Here is a 17,322-nt window from a genome sequence, read left to right on the forward strand (position 1 = left end):
TTAGTAAACCCATTCTTCAATGAGCACCTATACTATATCTCTAGTGTCCCCACACGAGCAACTATGAGACTAGTTGCATCCATCATATGGATGGGTATACAGCACACCAGTCTGTCCGGTTATCTCGATGTCCCTCTCGAGTAACCTATGACCGGGATTATTTAGGATCTGTGTTTAAAGGCGAATCGGTCTCATTATTGTGATCTCATCACGATCTGATTCCCATTGCACAGATCCATAGACATTATAATATATTCAAGCAACAAGCAATATAAAGTGATAAAATGTCAAATAATAATAAGCAAAAAGACTACGTGACAAGTCACACCGGTCATCACTCAAGTGATTGGCTTGCAGGGCACCTATGACTAGCAAATGCAACCTGAGAGATTCGTGTTCAAGTAGTATCCAGATAAGGTGTGCATGTTGCTTAAGTCCATTTATAAACTAAAGTAAGCTTCCCAAAGTTGGAACAAAAGATTTGATAAGGCGATCAGATCTTATGACTTCGTTAAGAATAAAGATGAGCCTTACGTGTATAAAAAGGTAAGTGGGAGCACTATCACCTTCTTGGTGTTATTTGTGAATGACATCATAATCATTGGGAATACTCTCAACATTAAATGCTTGGTTATCTAGACACTTCTACATGGAAGACTTAAGGCGAAGCATCCTATATTTTAGGGATTTGGATCTATAGAGATAAATTTAAGAGGATGCTTAGCTTATCTCAATCCCAGTGCATAGACATCATTATCAAAAGGTTGATATGAAATATTTCAAGAGATGTCTTATATTAATGAGACATGGAATTTTACTTTCTCATAGTATATGTTCACCTTGAATGGGGAGCTGGAATAGTTCCAAGCAAGATACTACTATTGACTTGACCATGAATGCAAAATATATTACTACGACAAAAGCAACAAAAGAGGGGGTCTGGATAAAGAAGTTCATTAAATATTTAAGAGTCGTATTGAATAGCATAGAACTGATTCCTATATATTATGATAATAATGGGGCGATCTCCCAAGCGAAGGAACCCAGGTCTCATCAAAAGCATTTTGAGGAGGTTCTAGCTTATTAGAGAGAATGTGGCCCATGAAGGTATAACAATAGAAAGAGTTTCTTCCAAAGATAATATTGCAAATCCACTAACGAAGCCATTGTCTTAGATTATATTTGAGCATCACAAAGGTTTGATTGGGATCAGACACATATGTGATTGGCTTTAGGTCAAGTGGGAGATAGTTAGTTGTAGGTGCCTTACAAGCCAATCACGTAAGTGATGGCACCTGTGACACGTTGCGACGATATCTTTGCTTATTATTACTGATATTTTATCATATATTATCTAGATGTATATTGTGATATCCTTGGATCTATGCAATGGGAATCGGATTGTGATGAGATCATGATAATGATACTGATTCAACTTTAAACACAAATCCTAAATCATCCTGATCATAGGTTACTCGAGAAGGACATCGAGAGAACCAAATAGACCGGTGCATTGTATACTCATCCATATGATGGATCCGCTTACGGAATGCTTGATGGTTAATGATACCTAATGTCAGACAATGATTCTGTAGTCCTAGTTGTATGTCTAGTCCTTAGACTTGAGACACTAAAGATATCTTGTATGAGTTCCATTCTTTAACGTCTTATTTATAAGTTTGAAATTTTCAAATATGGTATAAACAATTCTAGGGAATGACAGTCAACCTTACGAAGGCAATTGAGTATCAATAGAGGATCATCCACTCTTGGTATCACGAGAGAAATATCTCATGTGTGCTTGCTCAAACAAAATCTCTAGCTAGAGTCGTTCAGATTGAGAGAGAATGAGTTCTACAAGAGAATCCGATTAGAGCGAGACTCTGATAGGATTTTGTATGGGCCTAACATTACTGTATCCTATATACGTTATCTAGGATATTAGATGGATGAGGGACTATAGACACATGGTAACTGTGGATAGATAAGTTCACCATATTAGATTCCCCTATACCATTTGGGGACTATGACGTAGTGATCTAGTATAACCATAGTCGATGAATCGATAAATTATTATAGAGATAATAATTTACTATATCAGAAGAAGTTCTGACCGGATCGACTCATGGCCAGCTCGGTATCGGACCTAGAGGGTCACATATATATGATGGATGTCACAACGAGTAGAAGTATGGATATAAGATATTCATAAAGCCCTTAGTTTAGATCCTATGGATAAGATCTAATTACATAATTGGATAGAGATCTAATTGAATTGAGATCTAACGAGGATAGGATCCATTAAGGATCAAGCTAATTGCACCACTATAAATAGGAGGAACCTCATGGTTCATAGGCTAGAACTGTTGGTGGTCGCCTCTCCTATTCTCTTTAGCCCTCCTCTCCTCCTCCTTGGTTCTAGTAGCCTTGCGGTGCACGTGGAGAAGGAGATCCAACAACGATCTGAGGAGCATCGTCACTGCATTTGTTGTATGGATCACCACTAGAGTGGAGTATACGAGTTCTCCTTCATTCACTAGATTCGTCGAATCTGGAAATTTCGGGGATATACGATCTCCCTAAGTAACACTTCTAACATGATATATGCGTTTTTTTTGTTTTACAATTTTCTCATGCACCATTCATCGTATAATGACCAAGTACTTAACTTTGGGAAATCTAGTTTTGTTTTTGTTTTTCGTTGTGGATTAGATGCCAACCCTTGATTTTCCAATAGTACGAAGGTTTTCTCTTAAGCTTGTTAAAAGGAGAAAAGCTATAAAAAGGATAATTGATCTTCATCCATTAGAAAAAACATCGATAGTGAAAGCCGATAGTCTCGAAGGAAGAGGAATCGAGAGTGACAGTTAGTCGAAAAAATTGAACCACTATAAATCGATTTGTTTTCCTTCTCTTATTTTTGATTTGTTATTGATTACTTATTTGCATTACTTACAACTCTCATTTTTGGTTAATCATATTTCTAGTATGGATTTATCAATTGAACTTCAAAATCGATTAAAATTTCCTATAGCACTAATTCAACTCACTGCCATTGAACATGTAATTATATCTTTGTATTAGATTTCAATAAAATCTTAAATTGTCTTACTTGAAATCAATAGAAAAAATTAGGGGCTTTAGAAGGTACACCATCTCTACAAAGGACTATGATATCCCAAATTTAAAAATTTTAATTTTTTCCGTATATAGATACTAACTTTACAAGAAAAAGACTTCTTAGACATTGCATATGTTTTATGATCGCGTAAGAAGTAAAGTTTTTTGACATTATCCATAGCTAAAGTGGAATATATTGCAATAGGAGCATTTTGTGCATAATTGTTATGGATGAGACACATTGACTTTGAAATCGAGATGTCGAAAATATGATAGAAGATCCACCAATTATATGATGAAAGATTTAATAATATGCAGAGAACTCTTATGTGAGTCTTGGTCGAAATTAATTTTAAAAATGAGCTAATTCCAACAAAAACAATTAAGGGTTAAAAGTGAATAGTAAATGATCGTACCTACGTCATTACTAGGTCATCATTGGGCTTGGCAGTAGCATAGCACAAAGATTATACTACCTAGGTCAAGTAATATTACCTAGCTTAGGTGTTAGTATCATATGAGTCACCAAATGATGTGTTTCAATTTCATTGCTAGCATCCAATGATCATGTCACTAATGTATCTTTATTTTTTAGTATTTTTTCTTAATTTACTCTATATTTTTAAGGTTTTAGGGCCTATAAATACCGTCTTCATGTTTGGCTGGTGAGAGCATCCATTGTGCTTGCAATGTTTTCCGATTCTCTATTAGAGGTTTGATTTTTATCTACTTTTTGGGCTTTAGTTGGATGACTAAGTTATAGAGATACCTATAAAAGATTGAATATTTCAAGCACAAGCTTTTTTTACCAATGCTTTGATAAAAGAAAGTTGTAGAGGATTGTTGATCTTCAAACTTTGGAGAGAAAAAAAACCAGTGAACGTCAATGGCCTCATAGATAGATAAAATAAGAATGGATCGTAGATCAAAAATATTGAACCACTATAAAATTAGTATGTCTCCCTATCTTATTTTTATGTTTTTCTCCTGTTCTTACTTATGAATCCCAAAATAATGAAAATGATTGAAAAACTTCTGTCAAGAGACTGAGAATATAGTTGAGAATGAAGTTGACACAATAAACGTGGCAAAATTTCTAAATAAAGATATGACAAATATCTACATCAAACTATATATTTTTAAGAATGTGTTTTTATTTCTATTTATTTTGAAAATGGCTATACCAAGAAACGTGTGTGATTTTTAATTTTTCCAAACATGATTTGTGAAGTGTCACGCCACTCATCAAAACCCCTCGTAATTGGAGAACTAATTGGCCTTTCTCCATGATAGTTGCCATCTCGTGAGGTTTCAAAAAATACGTTGGGCTGCTGGTTTTATATAAATTACTTGTCATAGCAAACAATTATTATGGTACAAACAAATCTGATACAAAAGAATATTCTCAGAACATAACTTCGATAATCATTAACTTATCCTTACATAGCTCTCACTGCATCAAACCTGGGCTCTTTGGCCGTGAACTTCTGCTTCACGTACACCTCCATGTAATCCCCGAAAACAAACTTGGGGTACAAAGCTGGAGCGTCGTCGTTGCTGATTCCCGGAGTGATGGTGGCCTTCAAGGAGGGGTTGTAGAACGAAGCAATGGAGCGGCGGTTGCCATCGCTGGTCGTGAGCACGCGGTGCCACACGCTCTTGTAGCGACCGTTGCTGAGTACTTCGATCTGGTCTCCGGTGTTGATGACGATGGCATTGGCCACAGGCTGCACGTCGATCCACTTCCCATCTTTTAGGATCTGGAGGCCACCAACTTGGTCGTCCTGGAAGAGGAGGATGACACCGCCAGCATCGGTGTGGGCGCGAAGGCCGTTTACGAGGTCCAGGCGCGGGCATGGCGGATAGTGGCTCACCTTGGTGCCGAAGAAGGGCTGGTGCTCACCGTTTCCTGAAAATACTTTCTTGATGTAGCCATTCTCAAACCCCATATTCTCATCCATTACTTCCATCACTTTCTCAGCCAGCTTCCTCAGCTCTTCCCTGTACTCCTTCATGATCTCGCTGCATGAAGAGAGCAAACGTCAACAACTTTGGCGACAAACCATCATATTATGAGTAGCAAATCAAAGATCAACAATCCAATTCTTGCGCTGGGGCAGCTAGCTATTCAGCAGTGATTATAATTGACTTTCTAATGTTGTTCATTCGTTTATGTGGAACAGGGAATGGAACAAGCATCATTGGAGCTTCGTGAATGAAGTACCTGAACTCCGGAGGGTTGGACGGCCATTCGTTGTCGTCCTGGAGAAGGAAAACATCCTCCCAGTCCACGTTATCCAAGCGCTTAACATCGGCCGCTTCCCCTTCTTTTTCCACCAGTTTGTTCAACAGCTGCACTGGTTTGGATCCCTTGAAGCCCTTCGCTCTGAGCCGATAGCACTCCGAGCATACCTTCTTCACGCGATCCAGAAGCTCCACCGGAATCCCATGGTTCACCAGCTGCAAGCACATTAGATTACTTGGAATAAGTACCAGCATCATGTTCAGAAGAACCATGGACGGGAGAAAGGAAGAAGATCGGGAACATGAAAGCACATCCTCCATGACAACAGACCTGAAAGAATCCCCATTCTTCACATCCATTGGCAATCTGTGCCAAAGTTTCGGCTCTTTGCTTGCCCTTCAACTTTGAGAAATCAATGACTGGAATGGCCATTTCTAACAAAAGATTTATTTTCTGAGAAGACGGATGCGATGCTTTGGTTGAACTTTGCTTCTTGAGTTCGATGAAAAGAAATGGAGCTACTTGGGGCTTTTTATAGTGCAAAGATTGAGCTTCACTTCAGATCTTACGTACAAATCAAAGGAAGAAACGAGGAAGTATGCCAAGTGTTGTTGGTCAACCTTTCTTTTCCTTGGTTATTAGAAAGAGACAAAGAATTGTTTGTCAACCTTTCTTTTCCTTGGCAAAGACCACAAGTACTTATTAGAAAGAGACAAAGACCACAAGCACTTCCACACGGCAAACCATCCAAATCATCTTGATTCACTCGTGAAATAAATGGACAAAATGATGATATGGCCAGAACGTTCATCACGTTAATAAGGTGGCTTCGGCACGTACGAGACGATCATGGCAGGCTTCCAGGATGATTAATATCCAGCTCAGCTTGTACTGGTTTTGTCATTGGATTGCATCATTTGCAACGTGGGGCTGCTTGACTTGGTCAGAAGAATGTTCATCACGTTAATAAGGTGGCTTCGGCATGTACGAGACGATCATGGCAGGCTTCCAGAATGATCCATATCCAGCTCAGCTTGTACTGGTTTTGTTATTGGATTGCATCGTTTGCGACGTTTACGAAGAATTCCCAATTCGAATGAACTGCTCGATAAAATCGAGTAAAACAGGTTACTTTCCAATTAAGTCTTATATCAATATATCATATTGAATGGATAGATAGAAGAGATGAAGCACACAGCAAAGACCACACATTGGCGAAGACCACACATTGAGAGATCACACATTGGCGAAGACCACACATTGAGAGATCACAATTTGAGTTCTTCCTTCAATAGGCGAAAACCAACCAGCTTTTACAACCAAGCAGTTAGAGAGTAGGACTGCTCAGAGCCCATATTCACTTAAGGGAGCCCGACAAATCAGAGGACAAGGTCGAGTAAGAGAACGTTACGACTAAGGAAGCTAAGGAGAACATAATCGGTGTAAATCCTACAACGCGATGGTAAAGGCCATGCATGGGAGTTGCAATCTATCTTTCCATTGACCAAAGGGAGCTGCTTAGAGAACACAGAGGTGTTAAAGCTATTGGGAAAATCAGGTAGTCGAAAGGGGCGAGGAAGCAATGACGAGTCCAGAGGGATTTAGCTACCCAAAATCAAGCATTAGTTAGAATGAAGGTGGACTCAGAGGAGTGCCATATAGATATATCTACTGATAATGAAGAAAAGGGATGCAGATGTGAGGCGACGGATAGTAGGGCCTTGGGCAAGGTAGCACCATGGTACCACAAAGGCGGGACTTCCGTGAAAGTTATTGATCCCTTGCTCTCATGGAGGGAGAGTGCTTGGTCCTGAAAGGGGCCGAAGAGGTGGAGCATACAAAGGCAAACTTCAAGTATCAAGATAAGGCTGAAGGGCAGAGGCTAAGGAACTTCGTAAGACCGGTGTCAACGAGCTTCTCATCAAGATAACCGAAAGTGAAGGACTTCGGGTCATGCAAGAGTGCACGACCAAGGAACGAAGCAGGCAGTACGTGGTGCTATACCTTTACTACTCAGTGGAGTAGGCGGCCGGGTTGATGGAGAAGATGATACAATCTTAGAGGCGACCAAAACTATTAAAGACTTACTCCAAGTTGGGGTGAAAACTTCCTGCATTCCAGAAGTTCGATGGCATTAAGAAGGTGAATCATATTAGCTAACTCAACGCAAGGAGTGCAAACACTTCAAGTGCTTCAGAAGTGTGAGCAAAGAGCAGGCGAAGGCTAGAAACTAGCTCGATGCATGGAGTACCACCTCGAGGAGGCGGGCGAAGTCAAGTAACCATTGCCTTCTCAACTCTTAAGAGAATGAGTGAAACCGAGTACCCCAATTCTCTTATCTATCCAGTAGAGGAGCTCTACACAAGTTCAAAGACCCTTCGAAGATAATAGAAGACAATAGTTGTCAAATCCTCACTAATGGTGATCAATTCTATTGAAAGTAGACTACCTGCTTCATTTCCCAATGTAATGCTAATCAAAAGTGGAAGTTACTTGGAAATAACAACTAAATAAAAGAAGAGTCGATGGACATTTTGTGGAGGAATAACCCAAAACTTCGAAAGTTTACGAGGCGATGCTCGTTAAAACTCCAACAAGGATCTACCTAGTTCAAGTAGCATGTGATATTTGAGAGACTAGCACATAGTAAGGATGGTCTTTTCCTTCATCTGGAGGATCCGCAGGAACCAACAGAGATCAACATAACTCAGCCAACCCCATACTAGAGTCAGAGTCATTGGCGAGTTGAAGCAGCATGGCGGATCAAAGGTTCGACTACTCTAAAACAGCAATGGAGAGCGGCTAGGAGCCAAGAGGCACATTGTAGTTGGAGCATAAGATTGAAGACTCAGCAAAAGCGAGGAGTTGCAGTATTGGCAAAGACTTCGACGAGGATGTCGATGGAATAAGTGGGGGAGAATGTCACAGACAAACTTCTAAACAGGATGTTTGATATAATTCTTATGTATGTCCGTATCTTTTGGTATGTTCATGCTTTGCACAGCATGTAAAGGGACGATCGAAGGCTTAATAGTCTCATTATAGTTGGGTTTGGTGGCCACTTTAGGCTTGTAAATAAAGGTTGTATCATGTGGACACTTATGAGAGATTTTCGATCTGTAGAGGACCATTTTGACCTTTTGTTGTGCAATTGTTCAGAGCTTCTAAAGTTTGTTTGTAATTTGCATTGTCTATGAAGTGTTTTCGAAAATATTTGCTTATGGATCCCGAGTGAGGAGTTTTTTCTAACCTGACTTCTCTTTTGTGGGTCCTAAGGGACCATGGGAGGCTTTAGGGAGGCTGACTTTTACGAACGGACATGCAAGGGTACCACACGACCTAGGCAAAACCAATTATGTCCATGACACACGGGTGCAGTGCCCGCAAGCGTCGCACTTGCGGGCGCTGTGTCACCTACAGGTGCCACCCTTGCAAGCAGGCTGCCTGCACACAGCTCACCCCTACGGGCAGGTCGCCCGCGGGCCCTATGCCTGCAGGTTGCACCCGTGGGTGGGGCACCCGTGGGCTGCCAACCCCCCGCCGGCTAGTTGGTGCAGACACACATCCTACTAGTGCGTTGGCGCTGTGCTACCTTCTTGCGGTTGCCGCCCTTATGGCTGCCGCTGTAGGAGGCTGTACACACGCAGAAGGCAGCAAGCTACCATCTGCGAGGGTAGTAAGGGCAACAACAGTTATTTCTCTTTCTCGCTTTTGCATCAATGATTTTTACATCAAAAGCTTTTCCAAAACATAACACATGTAGTTCAAAACTAATCTTTCATATGAACAACCTAGCTCTGATACCACTGTAAGAAAATCTAGGGGCGATATCACATGCGCAGCGGAAGAATATTAAAAACAAAATCCTTAATTTCTCAAAGATATGTTTTAGGAGAGGGTGTTACCTAGGGAGATCGTATATCCCAGAATTCATATAGATTTCTAGGAAAGGGTGAAGGAAGTCAAGCGTCCTCCTTGCTAGTCATAGGTGCCCAGCAAGCTAATCACGTGAGTAATGGCACGTGTGACTTGACACATAATCTTTTTACTTATTATATTTTAGTATTTATCACTTTATATTGACTATTGCATATATGCATTTATATATTGTGATGTCGTTGGATCTGTACAATAGAAATTGGATCGTAATGAGATCATGATAATGAGACTAATTCACCTTTAAACATATATCCTAAATAATCCCTGTCATAGGTTACTTGAGAGGGACATCGAGATAATCGGATAGACTGGTTTACTATATACCCGTCCATATGATGGATGTAGTTGGTCTCATAGCTGCCTCCTCTCTAGCGGTGATCCACACAGTAAGGCTGTGATGATGCTCCTCAAAACTATAAGCTTGTTATCTAAGAAGGAGAGGGGGAGGAGAATAGGAGAGGTAACCCAAAGAAGCTCTAGCCTTTGAATCATTGGTTCCCTCCTATTTATAGAGTTCTTCTGTAAATTTAACCATAATGGATCCTGTATTATTGGGTATTGAATCTTCATCCAACTACCCAAGCCTCTTAGATTAGTGGATCTCTATCCAATAATCTCTCATTGACTCTTATTGTATCTCATTCATAGGATCCAATAATTCATGAGCTTATTGGATATCAAATAAGATAGAGGCTCCGACGGATATCTCATATTCGAACATCTACCCATCGCAACGCCTACCATATATATACCCTTTAGGCCCAATATCGAGCTGGTCAAGAGTCATACCTGTCAGAACTCCTTCTAGGATAGTGAATTATTATCTTCATAATAATTCACTTGACTCATCGACTATAGACATACTAGGCCACTACGTTGGAGTCCCCAAACGAAATAGGAGAATCAAATACATTGGATTTGTCTCTCCTCCGTTACTATATACCTATAGCCCCTTATCTATCTAATATCCCAGTGACTATATACCGGGCATGGTACTATCAGACACACACGGTTTTCACTCGAGTCTCGCTCTAATCGGATTCTCTTGGAGAACTGTTTCTCTCTCAATCCGAATGACCCTAGCTAGGGATTTGCCTAAGCAAGTACACATAGGATATTCCTCTCATGACACCTAGAGTGGATGATCCTCTATCAATACTCAATAGTCCTCGTAAGGTTGGCTACCACTCCCGATGACCGGTTGTGCTAGATCTGGAACCTCCAAACCTTTAAGTCCAATATCAAAGAATGAAGTACTCATATAGGACATCCTTGGTATCTCAAGTCTAAGGACCAGATACACCACTAGGACTATGGAATCGTTGTCTAATAATAAGGCATCATCAACCATCTAGCATTTCGTAAGCGGCTCAATTAGTAAACCCATTCTTCAATGAGCACCTATACTATATCTCTAGTGTCCCCACACGAGCAACTATGAGACTAGTTGCATCCATCATATGGATGGGTATACAGCACACCAGTCTGTCCGGTTATCTCGATGTCCCTCTCGAGTAACCTATGACCGGGATTATTTAGGATCTATGTTTAAAGGTGAATCGGTCTCATTATTGTGATCTCATCACGATCTGATTCCCATTGCACAGATCCATAGACATTATAATATATTCAAGCAACAAGCAATATAAAGTGATAAAATGTCAAATAATAATAAGCAAAAAGACTACGTGACAAGTCACACCGGTCATCACTCAAGTGATTGGCTTGCAGGGCACCTATGACTAGCAAATGCAACCTGAGAGATTCGTGTTCAAGTAGTATCCAGATAAGGTGTGCATGTTGCTTAAGTCCATTTATAAACTAAAGTAAGCTTCCCAAAGTTGGAACAAAAGATTTGATAAGGCGATTAGATCTTATGACTTCGTTAAGAATAAAGATGAGCCTTACGTGTATAAAAAGGTAAGTGGGAGCACTATCACCTTCTTGGTGTTATTTGTGAATGACATCATAATCATTGGGAATACTCTCAACATTAAATGCTTGGTTATCTAGACACTTCTACATGGAAGACTTAAGGCGAAGCATCCTATATTTTAGGGATTTGGATCTATAGAGATAAATTTAAGAGGATGCTTAGCTTATCTCAATCCCAGTGCATAGACATCATTATCAAAAGGTTGATATGAAATATTTCAAGAGATGTCTTATATTAATGAGACATGGAATTTTACTTTCTCATAGTATATGTTCACCTTGAATGGGGAGCTGGAATAGTTCCAAGCAAGATACTACTATTGACTTGACCATGGAGGCAAAATATATTACTACGACAAAAACAACAAAAGAGGGGGTCTGGATAAAGAAATTCATTAAATATTTAAGAGTCGTATTGAATAGCATAGAACTGATTCCTATATATTATGATAATAATGGGGCGATCTCCCAAGCGAAGGAACCCAGGTCTCATCAAAAGCATTTTGAGGAGGTTCTAGCTTATTAGAGAGATTGTGGCCCATGAAGGTATAACAATAGAAAGAGTTTCTTCCAAAGATAATATTGTAAATCCACTAACGAAGCCATTGTCTTAGATTATATTTGAGCATCACAAAGGTTTGATTGGGATCAGACACATATGTGATTGGCTTTAGGTCAAGTGGGAGATAGTTAGTTGTAGGTGCCTTACAAGCCAATCACGTAAGTGATGGCACCTGTGACACGTTGCGACGATATCTTTGCTTATTATTACTGATATTTTATCATATATTATCTAGATGTATATTGTGATATCCTTGGATCTATGCAATGGGAATCGGATTGTGATGAGATCATGATAATGATACTGATTCAACTTTAAACACAAATCCTAAATCATCCCGATCATAGGTTACTCGAGAAGGACATCGAGAGAACCAAATAGACCGGTGCATTGTATACTCATCCATATGATGGATCCGCTTACGGAATGCTTGATGGTTAATGATACCTAATGTCAGACAATGATTCTGTAGTCCTAGTTGTATGTCTAGTCCTTAGACTTGAGACACTAAAGATATCTTGTATGAGTTCCATTCTTTAACGTCTTATTTATAAGTTTGAAATTTTCAAATATGGTATAAACAATTCTAGGGAATGACAGTCAACCTTACGAAGGCAATTGAGTATCAATAGAGGATCATCCACTCTTGGTATCACGAGAGAAATATCTCATGTGTGCTTGCTCAAACAAAATCTCTAGCTAGAGTCGTTCAGATTGAGAGAGAATGAGTTCTACAAGAGAATCCGATTAGAGCGAGACTCTGATAGGATTTTGTATGGGCCTAACATTACTGTATCCTATATACGTTATCTAGGATATTAGATGGATGAGGGACTATAGACACATGGTAACTGTGGATAGATAAGTTCACCATATTAGATTCCCCTATACCATTTGGGGACTATGACGTAGTGATCTAGTATAACCATAGTCGATGAATCGATAAATTATTATAGAGATAATAATTTACTATATCAGAAGAAGTTCTGACCGGATCGACTCATGGCCAGCTCGGTATCGGACCTAGAGGGTCACATATATATGATGGATGTCACAACGAGTAGAAGTATGGATATAAGATATTCATAGAGCCCTTAGTTTAGATCCTATGGATAAGATCTAATTACATAATTGGATAGAGATCTAATTGAATTGAGATCTAACGAGGATAGGATCCATTAAGGATCAAGCTAATTGCACCACTATAAATAGGAGGAACCTCATGGTTCATAGGCTAGAACTGTTGGTGGTCGCCTCTCCTATTCTCTTTAGCCCTCCTCTCCTCCTCCTTGGTTCTAGTAGCCTTGCGGTGCACGTGGAGAAGGAGATCCAACAACGATCTGAGGAGCATCGTCACTGCATTTGTTGTATGGATCACCACTAGAGTGGAGTATACGAGTTCTCCTTCATTCACTAGATTCGTCGAATCTGGAAATTTCGGGGATATACGATCTCCCTAAGTAACACTTCTAACATGATATATGCGTTTTTTTTGTTTTACAATTTTCTCATGCACCATTCATCGTATAATGACCAAGTACTTAACTTTGGGAAATCTAGTTTTGTTTTTGTTTTTCGTTGTGGATTAGATGCCAACCCTTGATTTTCCAATAGTACGAAGGTTTTCTCTTAAGCTTGTTAAAAGGAGAAAAGCTATAAAAAGGATAATTGATCTTCATCCATTAGAAAAAACATCGATAGTGAAAGCCGATAGTCTCGAAGGAAGAGGAATCGAGAGTGACAGTTAGTCGAAAAAATTGAACCACTATAAATCGATTTGTTTTCCTTCTCTTATTTTTGATTTGTTATTGATTACTTATTTGCATTACTTACAACTCTCATTTTTGGTTAATCATATTTCTAGTATGGATTTATCAATTGAACTTCAAAATCGATTAAAATTTCCTATAGCACTAATTCAACTCACTGCCATTGAACATGTAATTATATCTTTGTATTAGATTTCAATAAAATCTTAAATTGTCTTACTTGAAATCAATAGAAAAAATTAGGGGCTTTAGAAGGTACACCATCTCTACAAAGGACTATGATATCCCAAATTTAAAAATTTTAATTTTTTCCGTATATAGATACTAACTTTACAAGAAAAAGACTTCTTAGACATTGCATATGTTTTATGATCGCGTAAGAAGTAAAGTTTTTTGACATTATCCATAGCTAAAGTGGAATATATTGCAATAGGAGCATTTTGTGCATAATTGTTATGGATGAGACACATTGACTTTGAAATCGAGATGTCGAAAATATGATAGAAGATCCACCAATTATATGATGAAAGATTTAATAATATGCAGAGAACTCTTATGTGAGTCTTGGTCGAAATTAATTTTAAAAATGAGCTAATTCCAACAAAAACAATTAAGGGTTAAAAGTGAATAGTAAATGATCGTACCTACGTCATTACTAGGTCATCATTGGGCTTGGCAGTAGCATAGCACAAAGATTATACTACCTAGGTCAAGTAATATTACCTAGCTTAGGTGTTAGTATCATATGAGTCACCAAATGATGTGTTTCAATTTCATTGCTAGCATCCAATGATCATGTCACTAATGTATCTTTATTTTTTAGTATTTTTTCTTAATTTACTCTATATTTTTAAGGTTTTAGGGCCTATAAATACCGTCTTCATGTTTGGCTGGTGAGAGCATCCATTGTGCTTGCAATGTTTTCCGATTCTCTATTAGAGGTTTGATTTTTATCTACTTTTTGGGCTTTAGTTGGATGACTAAGTTATAGAGATACCTATAAAAGATTGAATATTTCAAGCACAAGCTTTTTTTACCAATGCTTTGATAAAAGAAAGTTGTAGAGGATTGTTGATCTTCAAACTTTGGAGAGAAAAAAAACCAGTGAACGTCAATGGCCTCATAGATAGATAAAATAAGAATGGATCGTAGATCAAAAATATTGAACCACTATAAAATTAGTATGTCTCCCTATCTTATTTTTATGTTTTTCTCCTGTTCTTACTTATGAATCCCAAAATAATGAAAATGATTGAAAAACTTCTGTCAAGAGACTGAGAATATAGTTGAGAATGAAGTTGACACAATAAACGTGGCAAAATTTCTAAATAAAGATATGACAAATATCTACATCAAACTATATATTTTTAAGAATGTGTTTTTATTTCTATTTATTTTGAAAATGGCTATACCAAGAAACGTGTGTGATTTTTAATTTTTCCAAACATGATTTGTGAAGTGTCACGCCACTCATCAAAACCCCTCGTAATTGGAGAACTAATTGGCCTTTCTCCATGATAGTTGCCATCTCGTGAGGTTTCAAAAAATACGTTGGGCTGCTGGTTTTATATAAATTACTTGTCATAGCAAACAATTATTATGGTACAAACAAATCTGATACAAAAGAATATTCTCAGAACATAACTTCGATAATCATTAACTTATCCTTACATAGCTCTCACTGCATCAAACCTGGGCTCTTTGGCCGTGAACTTCTGCTTCACGTACACCTCCATGTAATCCCCGAAAACAAACTTGGGGTACAAAGCTGGAGCGTCGTCGTTGCTGATTCCCGGAGTGATGGTGGCCTTCAAGGAGGGGTTGTAGAACGAAGCAATGGAGCGGCGGTTGCCATCGCTGGTCGTGAGCACGCGGTGCCACACGCTCTTGTAGCGACCGTTGCTGAGTACTTCGATCTGGTCTCCGGTGTTGATGACGATGGCATTGGCCACAGGCTGCACGTCGATCCACTTCCCATCTTTTAGGATCTGGAGGCCACCAACTTGGTCGTCCTGGAAGAGGAGGATGACACCGCCAGCATCGGTGTGGGCGCGAAGGCCGTTTACGAGGTCCAGGCGCGGGCATGGCGGATAGTGGCTCACCTTGGTGCCGAAGAAGGGCTGGTGCTCACCGTTTCCTGAAAATACTTTCTTGATGTAGCCATTCTCAAACCCCATATTCTCATCCATTACTTCCATCACTTTCTCAGCCAGCTTCCTCAGCTCTTCCCTGTACTCCTTCATGATCTCGCTGCATGAAGAGAGCAAACGTCAACAACTTTGGCGACAAACCATCATATTATGAGTAGCAAATCAAAGATCAACAATCCAATTCTTGCGCTGGGGCAGCTAGCTATTCAGCAGTGATTATAATTGACTTTCTAATGTTGTTCATTCGTTTATGTGGAACAGGGAATGGAACAAGCATCATTGGAGCTTCGTGAATGAAGTACCTGAACTCCGGAGGGTTGGACGGCCATTCGTTGTCGTCCTGGAGAAGGAAAACATCCTCCCAGTCCACGTTATCCAAGCGCTTAACATCGGCCGCTTCCCCTTCTTTTTCCACCAGTTTGTTCAACAGCTGCACTGGTTTGGATCCCTTGAAGCCCTTCGCTCTGAGCCGATAGCACTCCGAGCATACCTTCTTCACGCGATCCAGAAGCTCCACCGGAATCCCATGGTTCACCAGCTGCAAGCACATTAGATTACTTGGAATAAGTACCAGCATCATGTTCAGAAGAACCATGGACGGGAGAAAGGAAGAAGATCGGGAACATGAAAGCACATCCTCCATGACAACAGACCTGAAAGAATCCCCATTCTTCACATCCATTGGCAATCTGTGCCAAAGTTTCGGCTCTTTGCTTGCCCTTCAACTTTGAGAAATCAATGACTGGAATGGCCATTTCTAACAAAAGATTTATTTTCTGAGAAGACGGATGCGATGCTTTGGTTGAACTTTGCTTCTTGAGTTCGATGAAAAGAAATGGAGCTACTTGGGGCTTTTTATAGTGCAAAGATTGAGCTTCACTTCAGATCTTACGTACAAATCAAAGGAAGAAACGAGGAAGTATGCCAAGTGTTGTTGGTCAACCTTTCTTTTCCTTGGTTATTAGAAAGAGACAAAGAATTGTTTGTCAACCTTTCTTTTCCTTGGCAAAGACCACAAGTACTTATTAGAAAGAGACAAAGACCACAAGCACTTCCACACGGCAAACCATCCAAATCATCTTGATTCACTCGTGAAATAAATGGACAAAATGATGATATGGCCAGAACGTTCATCACGTTAACAAGGTGGCTTCGGCACGTACGAGACGATCATGGCAGGCTTCCAGGATGATTAATATCCAGCTCAGCTTGTACTGGTTTTGTCATTGGATTGCATCATTTGCAACGTGGGGCTGCTTGACTTGGTCAGAAGAATGTTCATCACGTTAATAAGGTGGCTTCGGCATGTACGAGACGATCATGGCAGGCTTCCAGAATGATCCATATCCAGCTCAGCTTGTACTGGTTTTGTTATTGGATTGCATCGTTTGCGACGTTTACGAAGAATTCCCAATTCGAATGAACTGCTCGATAAAATCGAGTAAAACAGGTTACTTTCCAATTAAGTCTTATATCAATATCTCATATTGAATGGATAGATAGAAGAGATGAAGCACACAGCAAAGACCACACATTGGCGAAGACCACACATTGAGAGATCACACATTGGCGAAGACCACACATTGAGAGATCACAATTTGA

The 17,322-nt window shown here is 39.6% G+C and overlaps 2 protein-coding genes across 2 annotated transcripts; both read right to left on the bottom strand.

Annotated features, from left to right (window-relative positions):
- Nucleotides 1–4,507: 4,507 nt before the first annotated feature.
- LOC135619284 (1-aminocyclopropane-1-carboxylate oxidase-like) lies at nucleotides 4,508–5,872 on the bottom strand. The gene is made up of 3 exons (XM_065121165.1): nucleotides 5,696–5,872; nucleotides 5,345–5,580; nucleotides 4,508–5,142 (listed from the first exon to the last, which is right to left on the bottom strand). The coding sequence occupies exons 1-3, from the start codon at nucleotides 5,795–5,797 to the stop codon at nucleotides 4,560–4,562; spliced, it is 921 nt and encodes a 306-aa protein (XP_064977237.1). The 5' UTR covers nucleotides 5,798–5,872; the 3' UTR covers nucleotides 4,508–4,559.
- Nucleotides 5,873–15,185: 9,313 nt separating this feature from the next.
- Nucleotides 15,186–16,550, bottom strand: LOC135619285 (1-aminocyclopropane-1-carboxylate oxidase-like). The gene is made up of 3 exons (XM_065121166.1): nucleotides 16,374–16,550; nucleotides 16,023–16,258; nucleotides 15,186–15,820 (listed from the first exon to the last, which is right to left on the bottom strand). The coding sequence occupies exons 1-3, from the start codon at nucleotides 16,473–16,475 to the stop codon at nucleotides 15,238–15,240; spliced, it is 921 nt and encodes a 306-aa protein (XP_064977238.1). The 5' UTR covers nucleotides 16,476–16,550; the 3' UTR covers nucleotides 15,186–15,237.
- Nucleotides 16,551–17,322: the final 772 nt, after the last annotated feature.

The sequence above is a fragment of the Musa acuminata genome, chromosome BXJ2-8 (assembly GCF_036884655.1).
Source record: "Musa acuminata AAA Group cultivar baxijiao chromosome BXJ2-8, Cavendish_Baxijiao_AAA, whole genome shotgun sequence".
NCBI classification, from domain to species: Eukaryota; Viridiplantae; Streptophyta; class Magnoliopsida; order Zingiberales; family Musaceae; genus Musa; species Musa acuminata.